The following is a 25,566-nucleotide window of genomic DNA, read 5'->3' on the forward strand; positions in this document are numbered from 1 at the left end:
TAACTCATCTGAGGGAGAGAGTTCTTGAGAACAAGATCCTTGGCCAAGCCACTACACTGAGCTGGTTTGTAGGTCTACTTTTCCTATGATTTTCAGTGCTAATTCTCGCACGGGAGAAGCATTGGAGAGCAACATTTTCCTTTGCAGAGGATAAAGCTTAGCTTTTCTTGACCTGCTTCACAGAACTGCACACCCTTAGTAAGTCCTCTTGGAGGTGTTTGCTGAGCCAAGTACCCAACTATGGGACATTCTGTGGCGTGTTGCATTAGTGATGATTTAATTCCTAGCCGATGTGACAAGTCTGTTGGCCATCTGTTTGCTCCGGCAGTATCGTCAACCTATGGTGCAGCACCTGGCACATTAACTCTGCCTTGTTGGTGGAACTCAAATGTTTTAGTTTGACCATCACACTGCTCACGTCTGTAGTAGCAAAGGCTACAGGAGATGGGTGTGGACCATTACATGGATTCTGAAGAACAGAGATCAACAGCTATTAGACTTTGCGGGGAAAACGGGTTTATTAGTTGTCAGGTGCCCTTCCTCGCGTGGTGTCCAGACACTGTTAGGCATGGTCATCAGCCTCCTGGTATAATATTTGGCTCCTATTCCTGTGAAATGAAGCCAGGGTCACAGCTTTCATTGCTGTGTCCACCTTTATATCTTTATTACTGCAGTGTTTGTAGAAAAATAAGCAGCATTTCCATGGCCACGATGTATTGGTCTCATCTACAACTTACTCCCACAACCCTGGTCGGCAACTCAGAGTGTCGTCATCTCTCCTCTCTTTGGTTATACTCCTGGTCCTTTCCTCCTTTTGGCATTCAGCTAGCTCATTTCGGCAGTGCTTGGTCCTCTGTCCTGCTGGCCGCACTGATTTTGGAGGTTGCCACTGAGAGCCAGCCAGTGTGGTTTGGTGTGTTGATAGTTGCTTGCTCACTCCAGCTTCCTTTGAAGAGAGAGGGTTGCTGGACTCAGGAGAGCCCCAGCCATCTCTTCTGGTGCAACAGGAAAAGACTCCACAGTGGTTATTCTCTGAAACCCAAACCAAAATGGAAACGGCAAGCAATCCGGCGCTGGAGGCGTCAGGTTTCCTTTATCTGAGAAATTTGCATTGTTGACTTTTGGCAACCGCACTCTGGCTTTTTACCAAGGGGATCTTTGCATAAGCCTCTGAATTTGCAAAACGCATATTTTTGGATTGCCACGGGAGTGTTTCATGGGCAGTTTTTATGTTCTGTGTAAAGTCAGTATAGGTCCCTTAGTAGTTCAGGATAACGCTTCTGGATTTGTCAGCAGTAGCCAGGGCTTTTAGAAATACTTTGCCCGTGCTGGTTGCTTTCTTTGGATATGGGGCTGGGGAGGGGAACTGATGGATGAAGCTCAGGGAGTCTCAGAGCAGCAGTTCACCCCTTTCCTGTGGCTTAGTATGGATGTAGTACGCTCGGTCTCTGGAGAATCAGCCAGAGTCACGGGCAGTATGAGTCCGGTTCCCGGCATTAACTGGGGCAGTGCTTGAATCAGCAGTGGCCGAAGCCCTACTCCTTCCGAATGGGTTTGCTGCCTTTGAACTCCTCCTGGCTCAGCGTGGGCTTGCGCTGTGGCAGGGGTTGGAGCCAGCCTGGCTCTCCCAGGCCACCCAGCACCCGGAGCCTGTGTCATCCTCTGCTCCTGCCTTGGCCTCTGGCAATTCCAGTTGCAGGTTCCTCCTTTTCCTTTTCCCGGGGCTCACTTGCTCCATGGACAAGTGTGATCTCAAGAAGAATCACGCTGTGTAACATGGCAGCCCTCCCTGCATGCCTATGCAAGCACAGCTGGTTCACCTTGACCGTCGGGAGTGCAATTCTCTTAGCAGGCGTGGGATGTCCTCTTTGAGAGCCTGAGGTCTTGCTGGAAGAGGAAGTTTGGGTGACAATGTGACAGGGTTCAGAACCATCACAAAACCCCATCCAAATGGTTTTCTTCCTCAGAGCAGAGGAGTTGCTCTGTCCCTGAATGCCAAATGACTTAATTTTTATGTCTACCACGTTAGACTTTCCAGAGAGTCCCTGAGATGGTTTTTCTTGCAGCAAAACACGGATGCATCTCTTTCAATTTGGAGATTATCCTGATGGGTGACAGAATGTGCTGGAGCTTGCTGCCCAATATGCAAAAGCAGATGTGCTTTTGTTGGTTGGAGGCAGCTCTTTCCAGCTTGAACTGTGTGTCTAATTTAGAATTTTGTTGGTATTTGTTAGGCACAGTGGAGTTACCAAAGCAGCCAGAAATGGTGCTGTGTTAAATCTCCATTAGCCTCGAGGACCTCAGGGCTGATTTCCAGGTAATGATCAGTGTGGTGTCCTGCTTCAAGTCCCCCATGGTGTAGATGGTCACGGGGGCCTTCAAAATGAGAACAAAGGGTATTCCAAGAGCTGGATTTCCTTGAGATACGATGTGATACCTGTGCAGTCATCTGGCACCCGTTTTCATTCCTCTTCGTGACTTTTATTTTCTTTCTTTGTAGACTGGGGGGGAAATAAGGGTTCCCAGGCAGGGTCAGGGACAGAAATACTAGAAAGAGATACAGATAGTCCCCAGTTCCAGCTGCTTATGACTCCCGGTTTTTGAGTACCAGCAGGTATGTGAAAGCCTGAAAGCTCCTTTTGCTGCTCTGTAACCTTGTTTAAGTTGGCACAATGTAACTGGAACAACATCCTGCAGCTTTCGGATGTTTTTATTGTATTTCTGTTTCTGACCAAATGCAGTTTACGGGTATTCAGGTTCCAATTCTTACAGGCTTTTATGTTAGAAAATTATAAACATCCCCATTATTTTGTACTCAAAATGTATGTATTTTAAGATAAGTACAATTGCTGAAATATATAGCCTTCCCATCTGAACGGCAAAAAGGCCAGTTACATTTGAGATAAAAGTTACATAAAGTTGCAAACTGTGTTTTAGTGGTCACTGGTAAATGAGAATCTGGGCATCTTTCAGAAAATAGCTGACGCAGAAATGCAAAACAAAGAGAGTTTCAAATTAATTATTTAAATTGGCATGTCCTTTTACATTATTTAAACCAGAATATAAATCTGCCTAGCGTGGGTTTGTTGAAACGAATCGGGATCTGTCAGTTGTGGATTTACCAGAATAAATTGCAATTAAAAAAAAATGCTACCTGATGGAGAATGTAATATAGAATATTCATCATTTCTGCAGATACTTGATTTGATGGGAACCAAGCTGATGCTGCCATTGCCAAAAGCCGATCCTCATAATTTATTTTGTGGTCATATAAATTTTCCTTTGCCTGCCTCTTTAGTGGTATCCCAAATTGTAACTCTTTCTAATGGTCAACCAGTCTTGGCTTGGATTTTCCCATGCCTGAGGTCTACAGTGCTGATTTAGCAGAACAAAAACTTTGAAGGTATTTCCTTTTCTCTGTGCTGTTTATTATATCCTTTGCCTTGTGTGTAGACCGAGCTCTGAAGCTTAGGTCAACAAGAAACCACCGTTGTGGTCAGGCTGGCTCGTGGGAAGCGGCACTCAAATGGTTCCATGTGGTCTTCTCCCAGGTCTGAGATGATTCCCACAGGTCAGGCTGGCAACTTCTGGCTTTTGAAAATGATGTAGGTAATGTCCTTTTGACGGTCTTGTTACCTGCTTTTGCATGCTGGTGGTGGTTACTCTAGGCTGGGTGAACGGTCCTTTAAGGAGAACTAGGGTGGGTTTAGCGTTTACTTGGACCGTGTGGATTTGAGCTTTTCCAAGGTAGACATCACCAACAGATCATCTCTGAAAAGAACATGAAATAATATTTTGTGTTCTTTTTTTTTTTTTTTTTTTTTTTTACTTTATAAAGTTAAATAAGTGCTTCAAGAAAGTTTCTGTGTTTATTCACCTCCTTAAAACCTTGGAATCCAGACCTATAAATACAGGCTGACCTCATGTTTACAATTATGACCGCTCTCACTTAAATTGATTGATACTACTTGTTTAAAAGAAAACAAAACTCTTTTAAGATATGTTCAGAGCTGAAGGAAAAGATTAATGTTCTTGTTAAAAAATGTTGCTTTTGTCAATGAGGGAAAGCCTGTTTGAAAGTATCAACCTCTTTCACTTTGTTAAAACTAGGAAGCCTATTTGCCAGCTGTTACAGAAGTAAAAGTAGAGACTTTGCAACCAGACTTATGAGATGTAGCTTTTCACAAAGTTAGCAGCTATATTGCAGGCTTAATAGTTGTTGGGTATTGACCTTAAATAAAAGAGTCAGCATTTCTTACAAAGAATCGTGGCGTGATACTTAGAATTCTTTTTTTTATTGGGGATTTTTAGTGTCATTTCTGCATTGCAGATTTCTAGCTGGAGTTTTGCCCTAATCCTTAGAAGATGATGTAGGCTTACTAATCCGTGTGAGTTTTCTTAAGAAATGTAAACCACTTTTCAGGTTTACCAAATTATCCTTGAATATCATCTGCAGCTGAATTTAACTAATTTAGAAATTTTTTGCCTCTTTGTTAAGAAATACCCTTTATTCAAACTTGAAAAAATAGATGAGGTAAGAATTATGTCTCCAAGTCTGTGTTTACAAATCTAAATCGATGATTTGGTTTTCTCAAATGCACAGACACAGAACATTTACTGATTTAAGTTTATTATGTAGAAATATGATTCCATGTCTTTGAGTGAGTCAGAATGGAGTAAAACTTAACAGTTAAATTTAAAACATCATTTATTTATAAACCAGAATCATGTCCAAATAAATTTGCATCTATCAGATTTTTAAAGCTGTGACAATGCAGTTTTGATTTACATTCCTTTTTGTAGAATAAAATGGCTTAATTGCATTATGTAGTATTGAAGCAAATATTTTATATAAAGCTAAGCTGGGTGCTTTTAGGCAAACATTATTTTTGCCTTGACATACATGCAAAAATGTTTCCCACTTAAAGGAAAGTTGTTGAAGGAATTTGGATTGGGTAATGTAGGTTGAACTGTTGAAAGCGAAGTTGCTTGCTTAGGCATTGATCCAGTCAAAACTCGTGCACATCTCTAACTTTCTGCAGTCTGTGTAGCCTGTGAGACCTCTACTGACATGGATAAAGTAACAAGCATGCAACATCTTTCCCGAATTGGATGTGCGTACCCTACCGTCACATGCACTTGAATTAAGCCTGCATTTAAGCGTGCTTGCAAACAGAAGACCTGGGGCTCCTCAGAAATTACCTGATCGCACCAAAATGCCCAGCTGGCAATCAAAAATGAGATTTCCTTTCTTGTCTATGCCTATGCTTGGGGCAGGGGGGGGCGGTGGTGGGGGAAAGGGAACGTTTTGTTGCTTTTAATATGAGCTTCATTGGATTGGTTTGTCTCATAGTGCAGTCGTGACGCAGTGTTGTGTTTTATCAGTGCCCACCCCCAGCAGAATTCTTTGCTTAAGAGGAGGCAGATTTTCACCTACTGAATAAGACTGTGGACTCGCATTGATGCTTCTCGGTGTTGTCTTGTGTGCTCTCCTGTGCCAGAGTGAATTTTATCCTGGGACTGCCTGGTGTAAGTTACAGCCCTCTTTCTACCCTCTGGAAGTTTGCATGTTCAGATGTGACTGTGCTGAATGATAGAATGTCTATTTTAGTCTTCAGCCTGTATTTACAATCAGGAGGGCAAGTTGCTCAGGAACTTTGCGCCTTTTTCTTTTGAAACAGCTTTTAAACACTGGGTGAGTTTTAAAGATCTCTCTGCATGATTTTCTTTTATAAAACATGTTTTCCATAACCATGAACACTTGTTTTCTCTGAATGGATCTTAAAAATCTGTAGTGATGAAGCATAAAAACCACTTGTTTGTTAGAAAGGCTTTTGTTCAGTCACTGAAGGATCAAGTTGTTCTTTAGTTAAAGAAAAAAGATACTTACCAGCAAATGCACAAGGACTTGTTGATACTTTACCTGTCTCACTTGTTTGTAGAATTGCTGTTTAAATATGACTGCTGTCTGTGTTTTTAGCAACAGAATCTCGTGCTAAATATTTTATATGCATTTTTGACCTTTCAGTGGTTGGAACAGAGGTTGATAGGGACTAAGAAAAGGAAGCATCCTCTAGAAGTTTTGGGAGCTGGTGGTGACAGTCACTCGCTGCAGTGTTAAACTGGGTGGGAGTCCTTGGAAAGCTATCACCTTCAGTCTTGTTTCTATATCGAGTAGCAGCATCAAGTATGCTTAAACACGTTGTGAATGTGTTAAAATAGGAACTGATTGATACAAAAACTGCCTCTGCAGATGCGGTAATTGATTTTTTGTTTGTTTTGTTTTGTTTTAACTAAGCTAAAGGTGCTTTTTTGTGTGCTGGAGCAGTAAACTTGCCTCATGCTTGGCCTTGTGACAAGTCCTGTGCATGTAGTTTAAAGCCATATAGGGATGTTCTTAGTCTGGAGCCACTTGAATTAATACCACTTTTCATATCATGAGTGTAGTATTAGTAATTTAAAGTAGATAATTTGTGAGTCTTGTGGCCCGAGCATGAACTGGAAACGATAAGGACTATTGATGTGAACAGCTTTAGTAGTTTTGGCTATATATCAGGCTTGGTTTCTATGCAGTGCTGTGTTTAGTACCAATAGACTGGAATGCCAGATCTGGTATGAGTTTATATACGTAGGTGGGAAGCCTGACAAATTGGTTTTATATAAAGAACAAAATACAGAAATGAGAGAGGTATGGAATAACCTCCTAGAAGCTGCTGTCTGGTAAGCATTTTAGACAGACTTTTCAGCCACAGGCAACTAGAAGTGAACCTGCCTGTCAGTGCAAATTCAGTGCCACTGTTTATTATGAAATGTTTGATGTTTTCAACACTGCAGGGGAAAAGAAATCATCCTCCCCGGTCTGTCTTGTCATAATGCAAAGTGGAGCAGTTGTAAGAGTTATCTTGAGAAATGCTATGCTAGCTGCTGTCTTTCGATTTTTACTTATTTTTACTTATTTTTACTGGGCAAAAACAAAACAGTTAATCCCGGGACCTGGTGGAGGTCCTGTCCAGGGTAGGAGAAAGTTTTCAGCTGCAGAGTGGGGCAGCTTCTGACAGAAGAAGAGCTGCATACAGCGTGATTTAGATATGATATGGGCTGCATGTGGGATGATTTATATACTTTTTAATGCTTCACAAGTGCAGTAGGTTCTTCCCTAATTATCTGAGAGAAGAAGATTAAGGGACATTTATGGGGTCTCTGTTTCCTAATTTATGTCACACAGTTGGATTGCTGGTGGGTAATGCACTCTGATTGTTTCCCTAGACTTTGAACTTTGTCCGGAGCTTTTATTTAACGGTTCATCCGTGTTGTTAGATGTTTCTGTGTTCTCTTTAGCAACAATTTGTTTGGCAAAAAACTTGCAAAACCTGACATCTTTGTTTTTCAAAGTGCGTTGTTTTTTGGGTTTTTTTCCACTAAAAACTTGTCTAGGCTTAGAAGTGTACTGTGAATAGTTTCCAGAAGAACTGTCTCAGTAACTGTATCCATATATATGTCCTAAAGTGATCTTGTGGTTACCAGGAGATCCCAACCTTTTTCTGAGGATTCACTTCTTCATGAATTAAGGTGCTTACTTACCTAGGTTTTGGTTTCATCTTCCCCTTAGGGAGGAAATAGCACTTTGTGCTGACAGAGTTATAACAAGATGTTTAGCTAGCAACAAAATAAAATCCAAGGGGGGTGTCTGGATCATCTGCCAGCGAGGCAGAGGGACGTGCTTAGCATTTCCAAAACTCAGATTTTTCTCACTGAGGTGCAAGTTCTGTAAGTTTCTAAGTCCACTTAAACAGTTAAAAGCTTCTACTTAGATCTCCTAAGTATGATACTCTAATTACAGATCATAAGAAGCCTGTATTAGCTAAAAGTCTCGCCTTCATGCAGAATTAGCTTCTCACAACTTGAAATTTCATCTCCATGTATTTCCCTTCACTCTAGCAGCCATCAGATGCATGCTTCGGCTTCAGGTCCTGTAGCTCCCCAGTGCTAACACAGCTCTTCTGCCCTGCTGATGCCCAAGGGTGAGTTTGCAGCATGGCCACTGCAGTGCAGGCTGAGTTCAGGGAGAGTTATCTGAAGCATAAATAGGAAAATGAACTTTTCAACCCAGAGTCTGCTGCAGTAGTGTAGTGCACCCAGCTGCAGAGGCCTTGGCGGAGAGGTGGTATCAATCCTGAAGGTAAAGGGGAGGACTTCCTAGTGTCTAGTAGGTCAGGTTGAGTTGCGTTTGGTATGCATAGAGGCGTGTTGATGAAATATAAATGAGAGCAGAAGAGAAACAGGCTAGTGGCTTCCAGCTGTCACACAGGGAGCAGAAGATCTGCCATTCCCTACTGTACAGCATTTTTTCCAGTTTCTTTTTCATCCCAGTAAGATGAAATGCCACAGGCTTTTGGGTTAGATTAGGTGATGAGGGGCATAGCTAAGCGTGTCTGAGCATGCCAGATGTATTTTGGGCTCTAGAAAGAAGCATGCTACAAGATTTAGTCTGTATTTAGTCACTGGCCTACTTTGCAGGATATTTTGCATTTCTGAAAACTTTCTCAGCCGATATGTATCTTTTTTTTCCCCCTCTTTCTTTCTTTCTGTTTCTTTCTTTAAATGTTTAACATCTCTTACAGTTATTTAAGGTTGAAAGTGGTAACACTTAGCCATTCAAATGCTGTCTACATGTTAATTTTTAAACGTGTTTATTCCCTTTCCTGTTTTCTTTTTGAATTTCATCTTGTTAAAGACAAGGCTTGGTTGTTGCTGTGCTCTGTCACTTGTGCAAATGCAGTAGACATCAAGTCAAGCCTCCCTGATTTTGGAGGAAGCTCTGTTTTGAACTGTCACCTTGCAAAAAATGACAGGGTGGGTGATTTCTTACTTAAGACATCCTTTTCTCCTGAGGCCATATATCCCATTTCATGGGGAGGGAGATTATGTAGCTGCCTGTGTGAGCCCTTTGCCAAGAGCCCTGCCAACAGACTTCGGGAGACTCTTTGGCCTTCACTAAGAGTTTTAGGAGCACACGTACACACACTTGAAGTCTTAATTTCTTTGGGACCATCTGGAGTTCTGTCCCCCCTCTGAGGGAAGCTAATAAAGGCAACCTTGTGATTTAGTGGTTTATTTTAGAAGCTGCAGACTGTGGCCAGAGGAGCCAGATTTGGCAAACATTGTCCCATGAACTGTGTTGCAGTGGGGGAATGTCACAATCCCCCTGCTCTTCCTTATTCCAGAAATTGGGTCACCACAGTAAATTGGTGGGTTGGTTGATAGTGGAGAAAAGGCAGATCACTGTTGGAAATAAGGGTGTGCTTTTGTCTTGTGAGTCTGAAGGAAACAGGTCTCTCATGATCACACCACCTGTGGCTGTATGCATGGATCTCAGTCGGCTTTGTCCATTTTCAGGAGAGGAAACTGGGGCACTGAGGCTAACTTGGCAAAGGTACTGTGTAAATCCATGCAGGATGAAGAATTTAATCATTAATCTCCAGGATCAAGGAAGGACCCTAGTCCAGCACTTCATCTCCTAGCAAAAATCTGATACACATAACAGAAGTTTTAACAAATGAATTTAACAAGAGTTTTGTCTTCTTTCACAGGCAAACAAGTGCTAACTCTTAATTTTTTCTTCCAAATATCACTAACCTCTTCTGTCTCTGTGAAGTCCTTTTCCACTCAATGAGCTGAGTGCTCATGAATTATAAAAAGGCAACAAGTCTGCAAACATCAAAAATGCATTGGTCCTTCATTTTCTCATGTTATCTCATAGCATAAAAATCCTTATACAAATGTTTTTAGCCATTAAGACCTTCCAAGATGTTATTTTAGAGTGTGAGGCATTCAAGGATTGATGTCTGCTCCATGTCTGGAAAAGACTGGAGCAACAGTTGTTCAGCCAGTTTGGAGCCTGGAGAAAGAAAGAGGGATATCTTTTCTGCTGAATATGTATATTTAGAAAAAGCATCAATCCTTGACATCAGCTTAAGGGTTTTCTAGGAAACAACATATCGATGTGGTATTTTCCTGTTGGTTGTACTCAAAGAACCAGCATCTCAGGAATATGTGAAATCTCTTTTCATTTTTAATTTTACCATTATTTCAGAGGTTTCTGAGACCCTTCCTCCTTGCTACCACATGACCTACATTGCATTGGGATCATCAAAAGAAATTAAGCATGGTCTTGAAACTGGATGTGGGTGTGTTGTTATGAGACTGAAGTGACAGCGGGGAAACTGAGAGAGAGAGGGAGCTGGGCTCAGGGCTTTTCATCTGGTAGCCCCTGCCTGATCTCTTGAAATGCTTCTTAAAACTGTAGATGATGGATATTTGCTGCTAAATTGCTACCTCCAAAATGGCACTTTTCTGCAACCAGACAGCATGGATAGGAAAGCAGAGGGTGGCATGGAACGTGTTCACGGCAGCTGCTAGCAGAAGAGGAGCAGCCCTCTAGAAGAGGCAGATGCTTTGGGCAAATTTGCTTGTAGCTTTTGACCAACCTGACATCAGTGTGGGCCTTACCGCTCTGTTTAGCAGTCTTTTGGATGGTGAAGGTTTTATTTTTTAAAGTCCCTTTCTCTCTGTCCGTTTTTTGGTTTGAAAGATAGCACTTTTTTTTTTCCTTTCAGATTAGGCTAATTAAGGACTAATTAAGACGTAATTCAAAAGGTGATCACAAAACTATCAAAAGAAATGCTGAAATGTATTTATAACAATGGTTTGAATATAATAACTGTTAGCAATTGGTAACCATCTATAGGAAAGAGCAGAGAGCTCAGCTTTTTAGTTAAAGTTTTTTTAGTTAAACTTCTCCAGATCGGTAGGGATACATGGGAATATTACAATTATTGTGCTGTTTCAGTGACTGAGAAGCTCTATGCTTACTGCTTGGGATGCAATAACAGCCATAGATGAGGTTAGTGCTATTCAGAGTGGTTTCAGTGGCATCTCCTAGGCAGACATATAGATAAAATCATTTTTTCCAAGGAGTACATCTCTAGCTGCGGCTGATAAAATGTTGAGAACTCTGCTGAGGCTGATGGAGCTAAGTGATGTATGTCAGCTGGTAATCGGGCTGTATGGTAGGGTCTGTATGTTCTGCATGTCTTATATTCGCTGGGTACAAAGAGCCAAGAAGAATCCTCCTTCTAGAAAGAGGGCTTATCACACTGCTTGGTAAATTCAACACAAACAAAACCCCCAACCTTTCTAAATCCTTTTAAATTGCTCAAAAGATTTTCTCGGTCAGTGATATTGCAAGAAACATTGCTTTGGAGGTGACCTAATTTTAACTTTTCTGAATTGCTTTATGATTAGAAGAGTCACATGCCGAGGTAGGACCCCATTAGTGGATTTAAATCATCTGTTTAGTTCTGAAAACGCGCATTGTTGTGGGCTCTGCTGAGTATTCCCCCCCCCCCCCTTTTTTTTTTAATTTTCTTTTACTTTTTTTTTTTTTTTTTTCTGTTGCAGGACAGAACATCGCAGTTGTACCAGTTTGGGAGCAAAATATGGAATGTATTTCACTGCTGACCGAAGGCAGCCAAATGAACAGTATTTATAGTAGTTTGAAAATCAGCAGTTAGCAGTTTCTTCACATTCTAACACTACCCAGCACTTTCCAGAGAGAACTCATTGTTTACAAGAAATCTGCTTTCCAAATCCGTTGCGGTGCCCTCCAGCCTTGACTATTAACTATTTGCAAAGGGGAAGCTAATCTGCGGTTTGGGGAAAGATGGCAATGGATGAGTACCTGTGGATGGTCATTGTGGGTTTTATCATTGCTTTTATTTTAGCCTTTTCAGTTGGTGCAAATGATGTTGCCAATTCTTTCGGAACGGCTGTGGGCTCTGGTGTCGTTACTTTACGCCAGGCTTGCATTTTGGCTTCAGTTTTTGAAACCACTGGCTCGGTATTACTGGGAGCAAAAGTAGGAGAAACAATTCGGAAAGGTATCATTGATGTTAACCTTTACAACAACACTGTCCCACTGCTGATGGCAGGAGAAGTGAGTGCAATGGTTGGTAAGTAATACTTTCCTATTCCAAGTAAATTTCATTGTGTGTTTATCATCCTGTTTGTTGTGAGTGTTGTTAATTAAGTCTTCCCATCTTCTGGACTTGCCCGTCTGGTTTTGTGTGAACGTAGGGGCCTGTATTCCTTTTTTTAGTCTCCTGTGTTTTTTAAATGCTTCTAATCATTTACATTTTTCAACGGGTCAGACATTTAACTAATAGAAGAAAAAAATGTTTAACATAATGGAACATATATATGCATTCCTAGCATACTGAAAAAATTATTTTGGAGGTTTTTATGATGGTAAATGGAAAATAGGTAAGCATATCATTTTTGACTTTACAGAAGATCCTACAGAAACAGCAGCTTGTGAATAATTACGAGAAGGAATTACCGAAATTGTTTAAAACAATTACAGAAAATCCAAATATATTTCCTTAAACTGATTGTCTGGTTGAGTGATTGCAATCAGTCATACACTTCACCCTTGCCCATGGCAAAACTAAAGGAGCAGTAAAGATGGTCAGATATTTAAGGTCTTTTTAATTTTTCTGACTCAGACCAACAGCAGTTCAGTGTACCTTGGAGACTGCTCTTTTGTTTGCAGTTAAATTCATCTCATTTTAGAACAAATAGCATATTCTGAGGTAAGTAACATTAAGCCACGGTATTTACTCTTTGTTTGTATGCAAGAGGCTTTGTGAGCTTTTGGAGAGCTCCCTCAAGGATCAATAGCAAACCTGCTTTGAAAGGGCAGGAGACAGGAGGAAGGAAACCTTTTCAGTGTGGGAGAGGCAGCCCAGGCAAGGGGTCAGCCCGCTCATCGCCCTACGGCTTCGTCAGTCTGCTGGGTCCATGGGGTCCCACGACAGGGAAATGTGATTTATATGAGCATCGCTCGTATAATGCTACCTGCCTCTGTGTGGAAGGGATGCTCCGCTCAAAGATTCTCTTCCTTAAACCTAACCTAAATATTATTTCCACCTACCCCCTCTAACCTCAGCACAGCTTTCAGGCAGGACCTGCATGTGAGATAAGTGAATCCATGCAGAGGTCTACTGTATGTGGTTATTTTCTCATTTCCCCAAAGAAATTTTGCCTTTTTTTTTTTTTTTTTTTTAATTTTGCTGGATCAAGATGGATATGGAATGCCAGTTTCTGGACTTGTCTGAGGTGGCTTTGTATGCTTGATAGCAGGGAGGTGGTTCCTTTGGGCTTTCACTACTACTGAGCCTCCTGAAGGTTGGCCACATTCCCTGCCCAAGGGGAGGAGGGGTTGGTTAGCGAGAAATCACTGCTGGGACCACAGCCGCTTCCCCAGACAGTCCCTCTGTGAGCTTGCCAGCTTAAACCACATGAAATGCTCTTGGGCACCCCCCATCAGTTCCTCTTTCGTGATGTCTTGCGAGGTCAGCTGCAGAATTCTGGTCTTTCCCTCAAGCTGTAGGGTGGCTTCTTAGTACCACTCCACTTGCATCATTTAGCCTTCTGCTTCCTGAGACAGCTCCATCATTTCCCATGGGCATGTGTCCAGGAGCAGTGTACACCATCTGAAATGTAAGTGACCTGCATCTTCTGACCTTCACATTCTTGATACTCATGGTCCCCGTTGAAGGAAGGGTCCTTTTCCTTTTCTGTATCTATTTCTGGCATCCTGGTCCTGGCTGGGCAAAGTTTTAAGTCTCAGATGCCCCCTGCAGAGGCAACTGGCCAGAAGCTCAAAGAAAACAACTTATTTGCATGCATATTTACATAAGCCTGTGTGAACTTCATGACCAGTTGCATTCCCTTCCTCCAGTAAGGGCATTAAGAAGAAATTCCACATTTTAAATCTCAGAATTAATCACAAGTTACAAACTGCAGATTTCATTTTGTTTTCCCCCCTCAAATCCATCTCCAGCTTTTCTCTGGATGCATGATATTTTTTTCTGTGTTTTCTCTGAGCTTTTGCGGATGTTTTCTTTTTCTCTTTCTGTTTTTGCTCTGCATTTCCCCCCCTGTTCTCTCATGCCTCATGATCATGTTTTTGCGAATGGACTTCGCTTCTGAATTTCAATGAAGCTTAAATGAGTCAACAGTCTGGGAGAGACCAAAAGTCGCTGTATCCTCTTTCCAGATGTTGGTGGAAGATCCTTTGATGCTTGCAGCAAACAGCAGATGGTGATTTTCAGGGCAACTTTCTCTCCTAAAAGAAAAGAAAGTAGGGAGCAGTGGGGTTAAAATTTTAAATTGTAACATTTTGTAATAATTTATAGCATATTTAAATGTTGTTTATTAGGTAGTTGGGAAGTTAAGGACTGTTGCTTTCAGAAGTAACTTGCAGTTCTTCCCTAGTATTAGCTAACTGCCAGGACAATAAGGAATTCCCCAAGTGTCGTTCTAGTGGTCCTGGTGGGAGCTGAAGTCAGCAGCTGGTGCGACTGAGGAGATGCCACTGACAGAGAGGACATCCCAGCCAGGATTAGCAAAGCAAAGCACTAACCCAGTCTTGCAGGTGGTGTGGTACTCGATGGGGGCTCACAGCTGGCATGCAGCACCAGAGCCTCGGTAAATGGATGCAGTGCCTTCAGGAGCACAAGGGGAGCTCAGGAGAGCATGAAACCCCCCTGAGCTGAAAGCCAGTGCTGGGCAGTCTGCAGGCAACCCGCTTTCTTTAGGAGACAGCAGCCCGGAGGAAAGGGTGTGCGGCCACGGTGTCAGCGGGCATGAAGGGTCTGAATCTGGGACGTCATGACAGGTCTAGTGAGCCTCCTGCTTCCTAGATTAGTTTTGCAAAGTTAAAAGTTGGGAATGTGCATTTTATGTTAAGGAGTTAAAACTTTGGTGTAGGTAGTTAAGGCACTGCAAGCCCCAGAGGAAAGCCCTGCTCTGGCTTGATTTGTATTTTCTTCTGTTCCTTAAAGTGCTTCCTTAAATTTCTTTAGACCACACATTGTCCTTCTCATACTGTCTGCTGCTTTCCCTCTTGCTCTTCTGTTGGTTTTCAAGGTGAAGTTGATTTAAGAAGTAGTGCCATACTCCTTCTGTTTCCCCCCCTAACAAAAAACTCAGCCCTCACTACACATTTGCAGTGCAGCTGTGGCTTGGTTGCATTTTCCCTATTTTTTAGACTATTTTGTAATTACATATCTGTGGCTGCCTTAGCTGTTTATTTGGATCTTTACAGATGTTACCATCTGTTTTCTCTTTTACCTCACTTCCACTTGCTGTCTCTTAAGTTCATGTCAAAGGTTGCAAAGTGTATTTTTATTTTAGTACAGGGGAAGAGAAGCCAAAAAATTAAAGAGCAGGTGTTCCTTGTTTGATCTAGAATTTCCAACAGCAATAGGAGTACCAGTTGTTTTGGGATAGCACCCCAGGAGAGATCAGTTTTACAAACTGGGTGACTTCCAAATGTAGCTTTGTATGATGACAGCAAATCACCATTTGCAGATGGCTCCATTTCAAGACCCTCAAACTATCTTCTCCTGTTGGAAGTAAGGGTAGAGGCTGAAAATTTAAGTAACAGCATATGTTCAGCGTCCTTGCTTTATCACCTGTGTCTGCTGCAGATCTGTTAAGAGAGGTGACATGAGCCAGAAAATATGGGATCTGTTTTGGTAGTTTGATGGCTGCCATTGGGGCCTCTTAACACTTGAAGATTTTTTAGCCTTAAGGCCATGAAGTCTTTAGATGAAGAAGAGATCTTTCTAGAAATTCTCTAATGTTAGGTGATATCCACAGAAAGCCTGTGTCACTGCCAGAATGATTTTGGTGTCCAGAAGTTAGCATCACTGCAACAGGAGCAAGGAACCTGGGTCCTTGCCATGTGAAAATGAGTTGGGTCATGGAGCTGCATGGTGGCCAACTGTGGTCTTATCTAACTACTGAAAGCTGGGACTAAAAACAAATACAAGGCATCCTGTCTGGTGCTTGGTGTCTTCCCCCATCCCACACTCTTGACAAACATCCTTCCTTGGGACATCTGTTGGCACACAAGACATTGCATTTACTTTATAAACCATTAGCCACCATCCCTTAGTTAAAGGATCTTATTGCCTTACGCCAAGGGTATCTTTGGCTACTCCATGGACTAAGATACACTTTTTCTGCAGATCTGAATTTCTGCAGTGCTGCAATGAGCTGCAAGTGAAGGCGGTGCGACGGTCCATTTACCTTCCTCAATCCATTTTACTTATAGAGGACCCTGGATGGCTGCACATCACTGACAAGAGGCATAAAAACTGCCCCTCAGTGTGAGCCTTTCTCTGGTAGCATCTGAATTTAGGAACATGGATGCTTCACTAGTGAACTGATCATACTGATCACTTGGAGGCTTCCAGGTCCAGCTCTCAAGAATGAGGTTTTCTAAGCTTGATGCAGACTGGAAGCAGTTTATGTGTTTAATCAGTCAGGCTGTAAATACTGAAAGTCTTAAAAAAAAAAAAAAAAAAAAAGCAGAACTCTTGTGCAGTTTAAAGAGCTGTTGGTAATAAAGTGTCATAAGTAAGATGCAGCATTCAAAGCTGCTATAAAACTGTCTTAGTGTCTGGTTTTAGAGACAGAACAAGAACAAAACTCTCTTTAGGAGATCTCTGTTGTGCGTGTGGAGTGTAGGCAGTGCTCATAAAAGAATGTGGGTATGTGGCAAAGAATTTTCTGCGTAACATTATTGTTACTGTTGCTTATGCCATGTGGTTGTGGGGTTTTTTTCTAGGTTCTGCTGTTTGGCAGCTGATTGCATCGTTCTTGAAACTCCCGATATCAGGGACCCATTGCATCGTAGGTGCTACAATTGGATTTTCTCTGGTGGCAATTGGCACGCAGGGAGTCCAGTGGATGCAGCTTGTCAAGATTGGTAAGTGCCGTTTCGTTCTGTGTGTGAGGTTATACGAAATAGTGTGCACTGCCTGCAAAAAACATTCCCAGAAATCTGCTTTGTGCTGATAGCACTCCCTCCTTAAATTATTTCCTGCCCCAGTCCTGTCTTTCAGAAGACGCGCTGATGCCATGTTCATTAAGGGCTGCAGCGTGTTTCCAGTGGAGAAGGGGATAAGATGCAAGTTGCACTTCCCCAACAGTAAGCTGAGGACACATTGTCCCTTAGAGATGTGCTTCAAGGTGGCATTCCTCCTCTTCTAATTCTTTTCGTGGCAGCTCATACCACCCCGTTCTTGCTCTCAACAATGCTAGCCATCATGTGAATGCCCACAGTCATGTTTCTCCACCCACGAGCTTCAGGGAGGCGAAAACTGGGCATACAGCACATGTTTAAGTCACAGCCTCCCACTGCCAAGATCAGCACAGCCAAGCAGGGATGTGAAGGAGTTTTAATTATTGTTTTGGAAGCCTTGTAACCCAAGTCACAGCCTAAACCCTGTATTAAAAGGATTTGGTGCTGAAGGCATGGAAATACAATTGAGCTTTAGAGAAGTTAGAGCAATGCGTATGTTTTTTTAATTCTGTTGAAAGTAGAAGAGGGTTTACAATGACAGCAGAATCAATCTGTTAACCATGCCACAAACAATAAATCACTCTGGATGAGATTGCCAGAGCACTGCCCTAATCCGGTTTTATTGAAATCAGTGGGAGTTTTGCCACCTACTTCAGTTAAATCAGTCCTGGACACTTGCAAATCTGCCCTGTAAAAAATGTACGCACATTATTCCTTACAATTGATGCTTCTATGGCATTTTGGAAATGGAGACTTTTACCCTGTGAGCAGCACAGCATCCTGCTAGATGCAGTTGCTTTCCACTTGCTTGCAACATTTGTGGTCATGGTAATAAAGAAATTACAGGGCTTTATTGGTCCACTCTGCATCAAGCTACAAGACACTTTCCTGATGAATTTGACTGCTAAATTTGCAAAGTTATCGGGAAAAGCTTTCACTGATGTTTCTAATAGTGCCTAGCATTACTTTGACTTTCGTGAGGGTCAGTGGACATTGAGTTGCACCAGTTGTAAGTAAACATACAGAACGTTAATTCCAGTTATACAAGAACTGTTTTAAATTTATTGCTCATTGCTTACTTACTTACAGTATTCTTGCATAATAGTTTTTGTTTCATGTTTCATTCTTTCTTTTTTTCAATACAGTTGCCTCTTGGTTTATTTCCCCGCTGTTATCTGGCTTGATGTCTGGAGTCCTCTTTGTGCTGATTAGATTCTTCATTTTAAAAAAGGTAAAGAAATCTCAGTATTATAATGAGTACTCTGTATGAAGGCTGTGTTCTAGCCTCCTATTTGAGTGTTGGCGTTTCCAGAGTTGAAAGTTTGTGGCTTGCTTTTTGGACAGGAGACCAGTCATTTCTTTAATAGCTGTTGGAACTGTACTTGCTCTTAGCCGTTCTGAAAGCTTGGAGTAAGTAGTTTAACAAGTATTTAAGGCTACATGGTAATTAATATTGTATACCTTTTTTGATCAAAGGATGGTACATTGAGATTGTGTCTGTAGTAGTACAGACTTGTTAGCATTGACTTAGTTTCACGATAGTCATTCTGACTGTTATTTAAACAGAACAGTCCTCTCTCAGGGGTACTCTGATTGGTATTTTATAGTTGTGAAATTTTAAGCTCTGGTTTTCTAGTGCATCAGACATTAGAAGATAAGCACCTGCAAATTTCCTTTATTCTCAAGAAACCCGAATTATTGGGTTTTGGTGACCTCAGTCAAAAGTGGCAGCTTTGAGGTAACATCAGTCCATATATCTCCTGTGCAGGAGATGATTTGCTGGCCACGCAGCATGAACTAGAAACCAGGGCACTCATCTGCTCTTTCCATTTGTCTCGCACCATTCAACTTGCTAAAATGGGGGAGTGCAGCACATGACAATGAACTAAAATAAGGGACACTATATTAGCAGTTATAGAGGGAACTTAAACAGATGAGGGATTAATTCTTTTGCTGTAAATAACACCACCTGTAACATCAGCTTCATCACTCTCTATTTCTGATGTAAATAAATATCAGTGATAAAAGTAGATGATAAATTCGATTGGACTCAGCTTTGAATTTAAAATTACTCAGGTTGCATAAAGGGCAAGGAAGAGTTCCTCTGTTGCATTCAAAATATAACAACTTAAGAAATTAGTCATCAAAATCACATGAACTCTGGTATAAAAGCCACATATTTAAGCATTCAGGAGGCAGAAAAAGTTCAAGCTAAAGAAATTGTCTTCTGACTGCCATCTGTGCCATTCACAAAGTAGTGAGATCTGTAGAGCTTCTGGCATAAGCAGGTAGTGACTTGCATTGTGTATGTGCATAAAAAAAGAGCAGCTTTTTAGCTTGTGAGCCGGTGGCCTGGTGTAGGGGTTCATGCCCTTGTTGGGGGTGTCTGTGGATAGCAGCTGGCCCTGTGGATACAGCCCACGCTGCATCACGCTTTGGGACCGGGGCATAGCGCAGGGTGGCTGCAGCCTTCTCTCAGCTCCCTTTTATAACTCATGGCAGCAAGAAACAAAACCACATTAGCCAGCCGTTAGCTTCGCCAGGCTCTTTGCAAACACGCGGAGCCCCTCAAAAGGCTAAAGCAGTCTCCTGACAAAGGCTTTTTCCGTGGCTTGCACGGTGCGTTTCCGCTGCGCCATCAGCTGAGCCCTTCCTCGTGAGTGCCGAGGGCAGGGGACCGCAGTGGGCAGCAGGCACAGCAGCATGCTAAACATCGCACAGCTTCCTTTACGTTAACTGCTTAACACAGCCAGACACTTAATATTTCAGAGATTTCTGAAGTATGTTAGCTGGTGGAACATGCCAGGCTGTCTCATTCAAAACTGAGAGGTTAAGAGAAAGGTTTTGGAATGGATGCGTTGCAGTGATGCTTGTAGCCCCACGCCAAAAATGTCAAAGCCCTGCCCTGCTTGGCACACTGCAGTCGTGCTGAGGGAAGGGGGCTCCTCATCTTGGAGACAAGGTGGGTAAGAAAATACTTGCAGAAAGAAACCTGCCCCCAGGTCACCCAGCAGGTCTGCAGCCAACTTGAAAGTACAACTTGTCTCTCTGGTTCCCATTAACAGTGTCAAGCTTCCCCAGAATGCTGGTGGTTGTCAGGACCAGCCTTGTGGATCTGGGTATAACCAGGCAGGTCACCATCCTTCCCTCACCGTCTACCAAAAGCCCCACCTGCCTGGCACTAACTCAAGAGCACGTTTTTCCTTGTGGCGGTTCATGCTGACGTTAATCTGGTGAAAAATCCAGCTAATATTTCCTTTTTTTTCCCACTGTTTCTATGCAGGAAGACCCTGTGCCCAATGGTCTCCGTGCGCTTCCAGTGTTTTATGCTGCTACCATAGCTATCAATGTGTTTTCCATCATGTACACAGGGGCACCAGGTGAGTGAGGCATCCGCAGTGGGAGGCATGGGAGGGAGGCATCCCGCGGGGTATTACAGCGTGACACCACACTGGCAGGTGGCTGTTGACACCGCACAGTTACCTCCTATGTTAGGAGTTAACGAGGGCAACAATACATCATACACCTCCCCACATGCTTCTATTTGCGCGTGCGTTTTTGTGACTCCCTCCTGATCACTCCAGTTAGTGGGGAATGACACAGCTACAAAGAAGATCCCTCTTTAAAGGAAGGGGAAATATTGAGCTGCCGACTTTGGCTTGGTAAATCTGAGCGCGTGTTGAGCTCTCAGAGGTATTCCAGGTACGTGCGTCAAAGTGGGAAGGTTCAGAGCGGGCAGGAAGAGCAGGCAGGCTGTTTGCACTCAGTCTAACACTATAGCTCCATTGAAATCAGCAGAGTCACTGTTCTGGCAGATCTGGCGTGGAGCCTAGTAATTAAATTCACTTCTTAATTTCCCTTCAATGATAAGAAGCCCTGAGCCTGTTCCTGCATTGAATGCATCTTCTTTCTTGGGAGTTGTGTTTTCATTGCAACTGAGTTAAAGGAAATGATACATGCCATTTCCAGGACTTGAGTTATATTTTTATATATTTGCACATTTTTTGTGCATTTGTATGTTGTGTTTATTTATATTAGTGTTTATCTTTCAACTTACATTTATGTTTTTATATTTACGTTTGCTTATGTTTGCATATTTTATGTTTATATATTTGCATTTATATGTTTGTATTTAACTTGACTTAAGCAGTGTACATTTAAACATGTACTTGCAGCAGAAGAATTTAGAAAAAAGGTGTTCAGTGCTCTCAACGACTTTATTGAAGACTCCGGTCATTAAATGTTATCTTTAGATTATATTATTACCCCAGAGCCATGAATGAACAGGCAGTTGAAGAAAACCTCCTGAATATGCCCCTGAATTAAGAAAGCAGATTTAGAAAGTGACCTCTTTTGAAATAGAAGTTTGTTTTCTCTTAAGACCTGATGTACTAGATAAATGCAGTTGGTAGATTCTACTTCATAGCACAGCATTACTGAAATTAATAAAAAGCTTGAGAAGTTCCCAATTTGAGGGTAACATAACTTAACTATTCCTTTTTCTCAAGTCTAATTGGCTACGTATCCAAGATGTTTCACAGTAAATCAGCTGTATAACTAACATTTCCTCATTAGTCGTACTGCAGAAGTAGGTCAGGCACTCTGCAGTGACTCATTAAGCAAAATAAATGAAATAAGAATCTTAATGTCCCTTCTGGTTCAGCTTAAGAGCCTCAAAAGTGTGTGAATAAGAAGGTGGGACTCTGGTTTTGATACTCAGGAAACACATATTTACCCTCTGAGGCCTCTGTCCTGGCAACATTTACTCACAAGGATGAATTAATTATGTAGGTTTCAAGACAGGCGTGCATATACGGGTATGAAAGATCAGAGTCCAAGTTTTTTCTTCATTAAGGGTCTGATCATTTAATTGAACAAGTACAAGGAGCTCTGCAAGGAAATACTTACGGGAACAGTAATTGCCATGATTGCACATTGCAGGACTGAAACCTCAGCTCTGAAGTGCTACGTTAAGCTATTATCATAAGCAAATAATGGCTTAGATTAAGCCGAGCATCAGGCTTTATTGACCAGAGCAAAGGTCAGGTAAATACTTATCCTAATGGGCAACATGATTCAAGATGCATTAGTGTATAAAATCACTACAAACTTGTTGTAGCAGCCCTGATGTGGGAGTTTTACCCCCGACTACTCTGGAAATAAGGTCACAGTAGGGTAACGGAGGATTGGAGGACTAAACCCGCAAACATTTGCATGTCAACTAGACCTTTAAATGCTGCACTAACTGATATGTATGTTAAAAATTATCAGCTCATTCATGTTGGTTTTGAATACGTTGTGAACACAGGCTTTTCTGCAACAGACTGCTTTTCCACTGCCTGAGATAATTAAGTCGTGTTAATTTATGGTTTGCTTGGGTTTTATTTCTTTGTCTTCACAGTACTGGGACTGATACTGCCAATGTGGGCCATTGCTCTAATATCTGTTGGTGTATCCTTAGTATTTGCCATCTTAGTCTGGATTTTTGTGTGCCCCTGGATGAAGAGAAAAATAGAAAGTAAGTAGTTGTTTGATGAAAAATGAGTAATGTAAATTCACAGAAAATTTCATTTTAGAGCTGGAAGTGTCCTTGAGAGGTCACCTAGTTCAGTCCCCACCCACAGGCAGGATGTGCTTAAACTATTCCTTATATATTTGTGTAACCTGCCCTTAAAAACCTGCAGTGGTAGAAATTCAAAACCTTCTTAGGCAATCCATTGCAGTGCTCGCTTCTAGAGTCTAGCAGAAACAGGAAAATAAATCCTGGAATGTCATCTATTTTATATTTTGTTAAGGAAATGTTACAGAGGAAATATCTGGCAGAATTACTATCTCTTAAGTGACTTCTTTACAGTAAGTTGGGCTGATCACAGCTTGTAGCTTTACAGTGGTTTATTTTCTTTGCTACTCTCAACAAATACTGTGTTTAAAACGCAGAGAAAAGTTTCAGTTTTCATTAATAAATGAGCAGCTCTGTGTTTTACTTCAGTTACCTACTTCAGTCAATTTTGTAGGACGAAACTAAGATGCTCTAGAATTTTCTCAGATTAAAGTCTTAGAATTAGGTAAAGAATGTGTATGAAACGGAGCCAGGTTATTGTATCCACGTTGATCTATGTTGTTGATGCAAACCATGGAAACGCAAGCAGCAAGATGGATAGACTGGGTTGAAAATTACAGTTCTGTTATTTCCTTAGGCCGGTTAAAGAAAGATGCTGCACTGTCAAGAATATCTGATGAAAGTCTTGATAAAATTCAAGATGAAGAAACACCTGTCTTTAAAGAGCTTCCTGGTGCCAAAGCATCTGATGAGAGCACAATTCCCCTTACTGGCTCCGTAGCAGAAGCTGCTGGGGCATCAGATACTATTGCAAATGGAAATCATCCACGTGTACCATACGGTAAGAAACTAAGAGGGTTTATCTTCTCCCTGTTTTGATAGGGTTTCTTAACTGCAAGTAGGTCTCTGTTGTAAATGCTAAGTTAGTGTTTGGGATTTCCAGCTCTAATCCATCTTCAGCACTTGTTGGGAAAGATGCTTATTTACAAGTGATGTTTTCTAGAGAGGACTTAAAAACAATTACGTTTTTGGGGCTGTATTTCAATTTTAGAAACAGCTGGAAACAAAAATTACTTTCTGTTTTGCTTTACTTTGTATCCTTAATGGTGTTTCCATCCTTTTAAGCAGTGGAAAAACACAGAGAACACAAATTGCTGATGTATGAAGGTTAAATTTGGCATAAAGATGATTAGCATACTACCACAGGAGATGAAAAGATTTGGGCTTTAGCAGACAAATGTATGACCGTTTGGAGTGTGTCCCCTAGAAAAATCTCGCACATTGTTTTCTGAATGTATATTTATAAGAAGTAGGCTTGCATGCATAAAGCTCTTTTTCTTCTCCCATGTGATGGGATCACCCCCCTACACACTTAGAGGTCTGCTGACTTTGATATCACTTCGCTAACATCTACACAGCCCTATAATTTGGTTAATAAATACCTGATATATTCAACTGATTCTTACGAAATCAAGTAAGTAGTGACGTGAAGCCCTTTGAGTGTGTGCTTCCAGTTTAAAAATAGCTAAAAGCAATTCTGAATGTCTCACAGTGGAAATCGAGGAAGTCAGGAAATAAAAAAGAGAGTGTCTTCAGAAATATTGCTGTAGCTTTTTCGTGTGTCCTACAGCACACGGTAATGTTAAATGTACACAGTGGGAATAACTATCACCACGTTCATAGAAATAAAATATATAAAATACTGGAAAAGCTGAGGATTTATTTCTTCAGAACGTGATTTTTTTTGCTTTCCACTTTTTGAGAATTTTTAATTTTTTAAAAAAAGTTATGTGTGTCTCAAAAAATATTTATTTCAATACTTTCAAAAGGTGACCTCATATTCAGTATAAATTACAGTAAAACACCTTTCCAGAAATTCTTATTATGCCTATTCAACAGAGACACAGACAAAACCTCAGAAAAAGTAGACGTTTTTGTACAAGAAAGGAATTTTATAGAAATTACTTTTTCAAAGAACCTGAGGTATTAGCCTTCAAGTATCACTCTTGAACAGCCGATCCCAAGTGACGTGCTGCAGGTCATACAGCATGTTTGGGGCAGACCCAGCACTGGAACAAAGCTCTTTTTGCGCAGAAGATGAGAGAGCTTATCTGGTGGTGAATTGGATCTTGGCTTATTCACTGCATATATTGCAAACTAATCTTCTTTGTCCTGTACTCTCGTATTGCTGCCCTTTTATTGTCTCACGAAGTGGGAGAGAGAGGGCTTCTGTACTCCATTTCGTAGAAATAAACCGTCTAAGTTTCTGCCTTTTTAGGAAGAGCATTTTCAATGACACACACCTCTGTGAAATCGCCTGTTACCAATGGCACCTTCAGCTTCGATGGCCAGGTGAGGAGTGACGGCCACGTTTATCACACTGTGCACAAGGACTCAGGTTTATACAAAGACTTGCTCCACAAAATACACCTGGACAGGGCCGCCGATGAGAGGCCTGCGCAAGAAAACAACTACAAACTGTTACGACGCAACAACAGTTACACTTGTTACACAGCTGCTATTTGTGGCATGCCCGTGCATTCCTCCTTTAAGGCAGCGGACACATCAACTCCAGAGGACAGTGAGAAGTTAGTGGGAGACACTGTTTCCTACTCCAAGAAGCGGGTTCGCTATGACAGCTACTCCAGCTACTGCAATGCAGTGGCCGAGGCAGAGATCGAGGCGGAGGAAGGTGGCGTGGAAATGAAGTTGGCTTCTGAACTCGCAGATCCTAACCGGCCCCCAGTTGATCCTGTGGAAGAGGATAAGGAAGAGAAAGATACGTCTCAGGTCCATCTACTTTTCCACTTCCTCCAGATCTTAACAGCCTGCTTTGGATCCTTTGCCCATGGAGGTAATGATGTCAGGTAAGAGGATGAGATCTCACAAACCAGCTATTTCATGACTTCAGTGCTCGGACCAAGGTTTGCCAACATGGCCGATTGGAAAGCGTTTTTCTTTCTGCAGGCAGATGATTGTCAGGGCTGTGTTTTGCAAAGCTTTTGACACTGATGTCCCTGGTGCTTTCCAGGAGTTGGGCTGCTCAGTCTATGGTTTATTTGCTTCTCAA

The 25,566-nt window shown here is 41.8% G+C and overlaps 1 protein-coding gene across 6 annotated transcripts in view; it reads left to right on the forward strand.

Moving 5' to 3' along the window:
• Positions 1 to 25,566, forward strand: part of SLC20A2 (solute carrier family 20 member 2) — a 59,562-nt gene that overhangs the window by 14,088 nt on the left and 19,908 nt on the right. For 2 of the 6 annotated variants that reach the window (XR_013926080.1, XM_080375685.1), the window contains exons 1-8: positions 2,301 to 5,529; positions 11,461 to 12,011; positions 16,700 to 16,840; positions 18,082 to 18,167; positions 20,220 to 20,316; positions 22,338 to 22,454; positions 23,134 to 23,337; positions 24,775 to 25,363. Coding sequence is in view for 5 of the 6 variants with exons in the window: in XM_080375685.1 (XP_080231811.1) it covers positions 11,723 to 12,011; positions 16,700 to 16,840; positions 18,082 to 18,167; positions 20,220 to 20,316; positions 22,338 to 22,454; positions 23,134 to 23,337; positions 24,775 to 25,363 (1,523 nt within the window). In the remaining variant the exon portion in view is untranslated. Of the gene's footprint in view, positions 1 to 2,299; positions 5,530 to 11,460; positions 12,012 to 16,699; positions 16,841 to 18,081; positions 18,168 to 20,219; positions 20,317 to 22,337; positions 22,455 to 23,133; positions 23,338 to 24,774; positions 25,364 to 25,566 lie in introns of those variants that run through there. The other 4 variants (XM_080375684.1, XM_080375683.1, XM_080375686.1 and 1 more) reach the window with 3 other exon arrangements.

The sequence above is a fragment of the Falco punctatus genome, assembly GCF_963210335.1.
Source record: "Falco punctatus genome assembly, chromosome: 1".
NCBI lineage: Eukaryota > Metazoa > Chordata > Aves > Falconiformes > Falconidae > Falco > Falco punctatus.